Below are 9403 nucleotides of genomic sequence, written 5' to 3'. Positions count from 1 at the left end.
TCTTTAAAAACAGTATATATATATATCTCTTTTGAGGGCAGCCTGGTGGCTCAGTGGTTTAGTGCCGCCTTCAGCCCAGGGTGTGATCCCGGAGACCCAGGATCGACTCCTGCGTCGGGCTCTCTGCATGGAGCCTGCTTCTCCCTCTGCCTCTCTCTCTCTCGCTCTGTGTGTGTCTCTCATTAATAAATAAATAAATAAATCTTAAAAAAATATATATCTTTTGACAGGACAGGAAACCAAGGCTCAGAAGGAGTAATTAACCAGAAATTAACTAACATCTAGGATTCTACATTACTGGTACATGGTTATTCACAAGCATCTAGTAAAAAGGGAAAGGCCTAGGCTTGGAAAATTAAATGGACCTGAGTTCAGAATCCCACTTCTGCAGGTAGTGGCTGTATGACTTTGGGCACGTTACTTAACTTCTCCAAACCTCAGTTTTCTGGTTTGTAAAATAGGATCAATAATAGCATGCCCATTGGGTTATTGGAAGGATTAAAAGGGACAAACACCTATAAAACACCTGTCGCAGAGTAGTGGCCCCATACTTGGGAGCTGTTGCCATGATTTTCTGAAGCTGACACACGAGATCTGTGCTGGGCTGAGAGCTCACTGCCCAGAGCTGCTCCTCCCACTTTGCCTGCTGAGTTGGAGAGCAGACACTGGCCTTAAAGCCTGGTTCCAATCATACTAGGGTCCCATTTGTCCTTCAGTGGAGCACATACCAGACCCTGGTAATACAACAGATATCCAATAAACATTAACTGAATGAATAATCATAGAATGGAAAGAGGGGCTCAAGGGGAAATCTGAGGTCAAGTGCTGTAAGAGGCTGGGCACAGGTTTGCTGTGTGTGTGATTCCAGAACAAGTGTCTCCCTGGGTGGAGGTGAGGCGACAGGTGGTGGAGGGCTGGTGATGGAAGACTTTGAAGAGCTGAGCTTTGCAGGGTAGGTGGGATTGAAGACATCTCAGAAAGAAAGGACCAGAGGACCAGAAGCTTGTTCAGGGGCAGGTGGGAGAGTCAGATTTTCAGCCCATTTTTAAAAAACATTTTACTGATTTGAGAGAGAGAGCCCACAAGTGGAGGGGGGGCAAGGGGCAGAGGGAGAAGCAGATGCCCCACTGAGCAGGAAGCCCAATGATGTGGGGCTCAATCCCAGCACCCTGGGATCATGACCTGAGCTGTAGGCAGACGGCTTAACTGACTGAGCTACCCAGGCACCCCTTCAGCCCACGTTATTAATAAGGTGCTCTGAGAAGGAATCAGGCAACTCAAAGGCAGCAAGTTCCCTGTCCTTGGTGGAATTCAAGCAGAGATGACCCTGGTCTGTTGTGCCGTGGGATTGGACAAGATGTCCCTACTGTTCTACCCAGCCAGAGATCCTGTGACTGTAGGTCTGACTCAGGGGGGGGCTCCCAGAGGTTCAAGCTGGTCTTGGTGGGCTGTGCATCTGTTACTGATGCAACAATTGCCTCATTTCTCTGCTCATATTCTTAGGTCCCTAAGAACAACTGGCTCCAGGTTTTGCAGCCTAGGGCTTACATGGAAGAGCAGGGGAAAAGGAAAAATGCTTTGCCCAGGACCAGACCTGGAGGTTTTATTCTCCCTCCTGTTGAGTCTGCCTATGGAAAATGTTTCTTGCTAGTTTTTTCCAGTATTCCCTCTCCTGCCCTCTCCAAGTTTTGGCTAACACAGGGCTAAGCACCTAAATACCATGTTTCCCAGCTTCGCCTGTAGTAAGGTGTGGCCATGTGATTAAATTCTGACCCAATGTAACAGATTCTACTTTTAGGTTGTGGCCTTAAAAATTGGTGTGGTGGGGATCCCAGGGTGACTCAGCGTATTTAGCGCCTGCCTTCAGTCCAGGGCATGATACTGGGGTCCTGAGATCGAGTCCCACATCAGGCTCCCTGCATAGAGCCTGCTTCTCCCTCTGCCTGTGTCTCTGCCTGTGTGTGTGTGTGTGTGTGTGTGTGTCTCATGAATAAATAAATAAAATCTTAAAAAAAAATTAGTGTGGCTTCCCCTGGTCCCTTCCCCCACTCCCTTTCCTTGGCTGAGATGCAGATGTGATGGCAGGTACCGAAGCAGCTAGTTTGGATCCCAAAGTGGAAGCCATGTTTGTTTGTGTGTTTGCTTGTTTTTAAAGATTTATTTATTTAGTTGAGAGAGAAGAGGAGGAGAGACAAAGGGGGAGAGAATCTCAAGTGGACTCCGTGCTGAACAAAGAGCCCAACTTGGAAATTGGGGCTTGATCTCATGACCCTGAGATCAGAACCTGAGCCAAAACCAAGAGTTAGATGCTCAACCGACTCAGCCACCCAAGCATCCCGGAAGCCATGTTTTATGGGTGTCAGAATAATGAGCTAAAAGTCGCTGGAATCCCTGACACAGTGAAGTTGTCATTTTAGCTCAAGAGTACTGACTCTTGGAGCGGTTATATGACAGAGAACTTTCTCTCCCAATTTGAGTCTTCATTACAGCCGCCCAAAACCTATCTCAATCAATAGGTCTTCTTATTTGCCCTACAGTCTTCTCAAACTCTGGTCCTGAGACTGATTATATATATATACAAGGTAAGAATCTTCCTCCCCTGCAGGTGACCTCCCAGAACCCTGTACTGGCAGCCCTCTTGGCAGAGGGACAGTGAGAATCCTTGAGTTTGAGCCCTGAGTATCTGGGGCAAGTCTCTTAAGTTCTAAATCTCAGTTTTCTCGGGATGCCCGGGTGGCCCAGCGGTTTAGCGCCGCCTTCGGCCCAGGGCGTGATCCTGGAGACCTGGGATTGGGTCTCACATCGGGCTCCCTGCATGGAGCCTGCTTCTCCCTCTGCCTGTGTCTCTGCCTCTCATGAATAAATAAATAAAAATCTTTAATAAATAAATCTCAGTTTTCTCTATTTTGCAGGTGGCACCAATAAATAGCATTCACTTCAAAAAGTGGCTTTATATCTTTTAATTTTTTTTAAGATTTTATTTATTTATTCATGAGAGGCATAGAAAGAGAGGCAGAGACACAGGCAGAGGGAGAAGCAGGCTCCATGCAAAGAGCTTGATGTGGGACTCAATCCCGGGACTCCAGGATCACGCCCTGGGCCAAAGGCAGGCGCTAAACCACTGAGCCACCCAGGGATTCCCTCTTTTAAATTTTAATTTCTTTTTAAGCAGGCTCCACATTAGGCATGGCCCCAATGCAGGGCTTGAAAACTTACCACTCTGACACTGGAGATGTGAGCCAAAATCAAGAGTCGAAAGCTCAACCGACTGAGCCACCCAGGTGCCCCCAAAGGTGGTTTTATATGAAAATGACACAATCAATAAGATTGTTCATTCTGAAAATGGACAAGAGCTGAGGAGGGGGCTTGTTTCCCAGGCAGCATGACAAAGAAATAGGAAATCCCCTTGCATTTCGTGAGAAACCATGGAGACATGTTTGCCAAAACATATGCATACCAAAAGAAAACACAAGAAAACATGCTAGCCCCTACCCATCCTCACAAAATCAGGCTCACCCTCTCCCAGGTGCATAACCAAGGACACACGCTAACAAGACGGGCTCTCACTGGCTCATGCAAACGCAGCCACACACAGGCAGAAACACAGATGATCAAAACCGCGCAAAGAGACAAAATCCCACACACAACCTGCAGATGTACTTTGTTTATTGTCCTTCCTTCCCACACTCCAGGAGAGCCAATTTCTTCAGTGTCTTTCTTTTTAGGGGGTACCTTTTGCGACTCTGCCTCTCCATTCATTCCCTGCCTCTTGCTTCCTATCTTGTCCTTTTTCTGGGGCTGGAGTCACTTCCTTGGTGGCCCCTCGGAGCCTCGGTCAGGTAGGGTAAGTCCTGGGGGTGGGGTGGGGGGCAAGCAGGTCTGGATCCTGCCTCCAGGTGCCGATCCGTGGTCCTGTCTTCGTCGCTGTGTGGTGTCCGTGCTCTGGCCTCATCTGGGGCAAGGGAAGAAAGGGACAGTTCTTTTTTTTTTTTTTAAGATTTTATTTATTTATTTATGGGAGACACAAAGAGAGGCAGAGACAGAAGCAGGCTCCATACAGGGAGCCTGATGCGGAACTGGATCCTGGGACTCCAGGATCATGCCCTGAGCTGAAGGCAGATCCTCAAGCTCAACCGCTGAGCCACCCAGGCATCCCTGAGCGGGACAGTTCTAATCTTGGGTTCTGACTCTGCCTCTCCTGGTCACTTGCTCTGTGTCTCCAGAGAAGGACCCTACCTCCCCCTGGGGCTCCATTTCCCTCCCTGTAAACCAAATTGCCCTCCAGTTGGAAAGGTTCCATATTTCCCCCTTTGCTCTGGTCACTAGGAAACTCAGAGTCGAATGTGTGTCTCATTTCATTGTACTTTGAGACAATGGTACTTGGATCCCTTCTTCTCACCCAACCATACTTTGAGGCATGTCCTTTTGAGACAGAGGGACCTCTGGGTCCCCTGACTCCTTACTTCCAGCTCCGTCTCAGGACCGTGCCCCCCGCTTTTTCCGCTCCGTGTTCTGGAGCTTAGTCACCAGCTTCCTCTCATGGCCACCAGGGCTGGGGCGGTTGGTGTTGGCAGCAGCTTCTCTCTTGGTGCGACCTTTCCGGCCTCCCACTCCTGGGAACCAGGCAAGAGGCTGAGGTGAGGTTGGCGGAGGCATGAGACATCCAAGGAGAAGCAGGGGGTCGGGAGCGCAGGGTGGACAGAGCATGGTTTGGGGGAGGCAGACTGGGGACTGGTCACCACATGGCTTTGGGGCAGTCATAATCCCTGTTTCCCTATCTGTGGAATGAGGGACCCCTGATGGTTGCTCCAATATCCTAGGGGTGTGTGGGGTCCCAGGGCTGAGCAGGACAGCACTCAGGGTAAGAGGGGTTAAGAAGGACTTGGGGATGAGGACAAATCTAAGGAAGAATCCTAGTTGGGACATGGGGGTAGATGTGGAGGGATCAGGAAGGTGACAGGGCCAGACCTTACCCAGGCAGGAATGAGCCAGGCTATAGAGGTCATACTCATCCAGGCTGGGGTCTTCGTCCTCTGGGCCTGGGGGCTGCTGAGCCCGGCTGGCTGCTCCCGGGAAGGTGGACATTATATCTGACTCTCCCTTGCCGTCTGTCTCTCTGTCGTCTTCAAAAGCTTTGTTTGTGTCCGGTTTCCCGACACCTCCCTCTTCACTGGCCCCAACTTATAAAGGCCACGTGTCCTCCTCAGGCCCTGTCTGATGCAATCTGGCCCTTTCCCAGAACCCGACCCAGTAAACAGCAATCACGAGAGGGGGAAAGAGTCAGTCCTGTGAGTCCCAGCCCCTTCCCCTCGCCTCCGCCCTCTCACTGGGGCTCGCCCAGCTGGGTATTTTTCCACAGAGGAGATCCCCGCCCCTCAGGGAGGAGGAGGAAAGAGGCAGAGTCTGAGCATAAACAGTCCTTGGGATAATGGCCAGTGGGGAACTGAGGGCCTCACCTGGCCAACTCCTCCCTATCTGTCCCCTGCCCCCTGCCTCACACCTGACCCCCACCCCAATTCTGGCTCAGACTCAGGACCCTGGTGGCAGATTGTGGAATGAACAACACACCACAAGCTAGGTCAGTGGTTTTCGCCCCTAACACGCCCAACACCCCTTTTCGATAAGAAACATCTGGAAAGCCCCCTTTATATCCTGAGCTGTGAGGGGGAGTGGGTCCCTAGGTAGTTTCCCTCACTGGAGAGGGAGGTTAACAGTGTGGTGCAGATTCTGGAGCCAGCTGCCCTGGGTTCAGACCTCTGACCTCTCCTTCCTGGGTGACCCCAGACAGGTCACCATACTTCTCTGCGCCTCAGTTTTCTCTTCTGTAAAAAAATGAGGATGATAAGAATCGCATCAACCTCACAGACTTCGTGAGAGAATTGAATGAGACACCCCCCACATGTGTGTAGGGGACACTTGCAACAGTGCCTGGTACCTTGTAAGCTGTGCTACAGGAGTCATTCACCTAATTCCCAAACAACTCAATAATGTCGTCCCTATGATGTAAAAGAAAAGTGATTTATAATGAAATAATGTCTTTCAAGGCATGAGTATCCAGAGGTAGAAGATATTACGAAGTAAACAGGTGTTTGTACCTAATATGAATTAAGGGAAGGGATTCAGACAAGAAACGCATGCAAGGGGCGCCTGGGTGGCTCAGTAGTAGAGCATCTGCCTTTGGCTCAGGGTGTGATCCCAGGATCCTGGGGTCGAGTCCCGCATCAGGCTCCCCCTAGGGAGCCTGCTTCTCCCTCTGCCTGTGTCTCTGCCTCTCTTAGTGTCTCTTATGGATAAATAAATAAAATCTTTCAAAAAAGAAAAGAAACGCATGAAAGTGGAAATTTCCACTCTTGCCTCAAGGGATCTGCCCTTTGTGGGTCAGGTTGACCCAGAGAGGCCACACCCTGCCCACTGATGTTTTTGCTGAAGTTTATGTGCCAGCTCCCACAGTACCGGGCAGGGAAGGAGGCAGATGCAACTTTCCACCTTTCTTTTCTTTTCTTTCTTCCTTTCTTCCTTTCTTCCTTTCTTCCTTTCTTCCTTCCTTCCTTCCTTCCTTCCTTCCTTCCTTCCTTCCTTCCTTTCTTTCTTTCTTTCTTTCTTTCTTTCTTTCTTTCTTTCTTTCTTTCTTCTTTCTTTCTCTTTCTTTCTTTCTTTCTTTCTTTCTTTCTTCTTTCTTTTTTTTCTATTTTAACCTTAGTAGTCTCGCACAATAGGACAGGCTGGGGGGTGGGGTGGGGGGTATCCCTGGGTGGCTCAGTGGTTTAACACCTGCCTTTGGCCCAGGGCGTGATCCTGGAGCCCCAGGATTGCATCCTGTGTCAAGTCCTGTGTCGGGCTCCCTGGATGGAGCCTGCTTCTCCCTCTGCCTGTGTCTCTGCCTCTCTCTCTCTCTTTCTCTGTGTCAATCATGAATAAATAAATAAAATAAAATAAAAAATAAGACAGGCTGGGGTCAGACCAGGTGTTCATTCTCTGCTAACATTCCCCCTTTGCTGTGAACTCGTTCAAACACTGTCTCATTTCCATGCTGCCTAATTTCACCTTCCCCCAAACCCTGGGATAACCCAAGTTCGTCCTTTGCTGAACAAGAAGAGGTACTTCTGCTTGTGTTTCTCCCTGGCTGGAGCCAGAATAAAATTTAGTTTTTGTTTTTCAGGTTTGGTTGATGTGTGAATTCTTGAACCTCCAGGAAATGAAAGTGAGGTCATTGAATAAAACTGAGTTTGGGATAATCACGTAGGGGCCAAAGGCAGGTCTCCCAACAATGAGTCACTTTAACATATTGGTTATTTTAAATAAAATAAGAGACAGCCTGGTGAGACTGACTTTCAGCCCTCCTTTGTACCCCTGAAAGCAGGAAATAAATCTCCCAGGTAAAATTCCCCTCCCTGTACAGGGAGGTAAAAAGACACCCTTATCATCAGAGATAGGACATTTTTTTTTTAAAGATTTTATTTACTTGACAGAGAGAGAACAAGAGAGAGCACAGAGCAAGAGGGAGAAGCCGACTCCCCACTGAACAGAGAGCCCAACACCGGGGCTCGATCCCAGGACCCCCAAACCATGACCCAAGCCAAAGGCAAATGCTTAACAAACTGAGCCACCCATCTGCCCCCAGAAGTAAAACATTTAGAGCTGAGATTTTCGTTACTCTTTTTTTTTTTTTTTTTTTTACTAATTTATAAAGTTTTCTTTCTCCTTCAATTCTTCACAGTTTCATCGTCCCTTTGTCTAAAAGGATAAATACCACCTGCCTCGGACATTTCCGATTTCATGACTAGGCCTCCATGCGCACATAATAAAACTTTGCTCTTTTTTAAAAGTTTTATTGATTTATTCATGAGAGACACAGAGAGAGTGAGAGAGGCAGAGACATATGCAGAGAGAGAAGCAGGCTCTATGGAGGGAACCTGATATGGGACTCGATCCGGATCCCAGGACTCCAGGATCATGCCCTGGGCCGAAGGCAGGCAACCCAAACTTTGCTCTTTTCTGTTGTTAATCTGTCTCGGGTCAATTTAATTCTTAGTCCATCTGGAAGATCTTGAAGGATAGGAGTTTTCCTTTTCACCAGTGACAACAGACCCTATGAGGAGGGAAAGAGGAAAGTAGCCTTAAGGAAAGGTAACACACCCAGAAAAATTAAAGTCGAGACCACTAGGAGATATGGGGGTGGTAGGCTTCCTCATTACATGGGGTGGAGTAGGTTCTAGGCTCAGGTCATTGTAAATGAGTGTTTTTGCTTTATGTCTAGCAAGACACTCAGACGTCTGCAGAATGTGGGACAGTTCTGCATGCGACTGTCCTGCTCTGCCTCCCAGTCACTATGACTACCAAGGACACCCCCACAAATTCCCCATTACTTGCCTCGAGATCTTGGGCTCACTTCTGACTTTCGATCTGCTCATCTGGAAAGGGGGGTGGTGGTGACAGCACTGCTAGGTGTGAAAGGGCTTTGTCCCAAGCCAGCCAAGCCAGCCGAGCCAGTATGGGGTGGACTGTTATCAACAACCGATTCTCAAAGAAGGGAAACAACAGCTCAGAGAGACTTGAGGTCACACTGCTGATGAGTGAAGGATTCCTCCCGCATCCACCTGACTCCAGTTCCAGCCTGGTTCTAAATCCGCACAGCTGGCCAAACACTGGCAAAGGTTTGGCGACTGTGTGTATGGAAGCACCTGTCAGAGATTCCTGCCTTCTGCCCTCTCCGTCCTTCTCTCCTCCCTTTCCCCCTCCTCCCTTCCCCCCTGCTTTGGGCAAGACTGGGTATTAAGAATGCCCCATTTTTACCCCATCACCCTCATTTTATTGTACTTTCTCCATAGCATTCAGTTATTACTAATTGAAAATATCTTTTTGATTCATTTACTTCTTCATGATTTGGCCCCTGCTAGAATGCAGTCCTGGTTTGATTTAGCTAGAGGTGAAATGAGTATGCTGTGCAGCCGGACCACCTAGGTCCAAAGCTTGGTTCTTGTGCTTGTTAGTTTTGTGCCCTTAGACAAGTTACTCTGTCTCTCAGTGCCTCAGTTTCCTCATTTGTAAAATGGGATTAAGAATAATGTGTATCTGGTAGGATTGTTGTAAAGGCTTGGCATAGTATTATTTTATGGTAATAATAAAGCTATTGCCCTTATCATCCTTCATAAGAGCAGGAATCTTATCTATCTTGCATCCCCTATGCCTTGCACACAGTCAGTGCTCAATAAATGCTCAGATGAATTCATGAAGCTATTTTATGATCTGTGAGGTTTTTGGGGTTTTTTAAAAGATTTTATTTATTTACTCATGAGAGACACAGAGAGAGAGAGAAAGAGGCAGAGACACAGGCAGAGGGAGAAGCAGGCTCCATTCAGGGAGCCTGACGTGGGACTCAATCCTGGGTATCCAGGATCATGCC

At 48.4% G+C, this 9403-nt stretch overlaps 1 protein-coding gene across 2 annotated transcripts; it reads right to left on the bottom strand.

The window, feature by feature from the left end:
* Positions 1-3649: 3649 nt before the first annotated feature.
* On the bottom strand, positions 3650-5244 carry NUPR1 (nuclear protein 1, transcriptional regulator). 2 transcript variants are annotated; one of them, XM_038539925.1, is made up of 3 exons: positions 4974-5244; positions 4464-4613; positions 3650-3979 (listed from the first exon to the last, which is right to left on the bottom strand). In XM_038539925.1, the coding sequence occupies exons 1-2, from the start codon at positions 5083-5085 to the stop codon at positions 4477-4479; spliced, it is 249 nt and encodes an 82-aa protein (XP_038395853.1). In that variant the 5' UTR covers positions 5086-5244; the 3' UTR covers positions 3650-3979; positions 4464-4476. The 2 variants fall into 2 exon arrangements, with proteins under 2 accessions (XP_038395853.1, XP_038395852.1); XM_038539924.1 differs by having other exon boundaries at positions 3650-3952; positions 4974-5238.
* Between the last annotated feature and the right edge of the window lie 4159 nt (positions 5245-9403).

This window comes from Canis lupus, chromosome 6 (assembly GCF_011100685.1).
Source record: "Canis lupus familiaris isolate Mischka breed German Shepherd chromosome 6, alternate assembly UU_Cfam_GSD_1.0, whole genome shotgun sequence".
Taxonomy (NCBI): domain Eukaryota; kingdom Metazoa; phylum Chordata; class Mammalia; order Carnivora; family Canidae; genus Canis; species Canis lupus.
This window is presented reverse-complemented; position numbering and strand designations above follow the sequence as displayed.

Coding starts and splice junctions, on each gene's coding strand:
- NUPR1 (XM_038539925.1), bottom strand. CDS start 5,085: ATGTCCACCTTCCCGGGAGCAGCCAGCCGGGCTCAGCAGCCCCCAGGC. Junction 4,614..4,973: donor CCTGGCTCATTCCTGCCTGG/GTAAGGTCTGGC, acceptor CCTGGTTCCCAG/GAGTGGGAGGCCGGAAAGGT.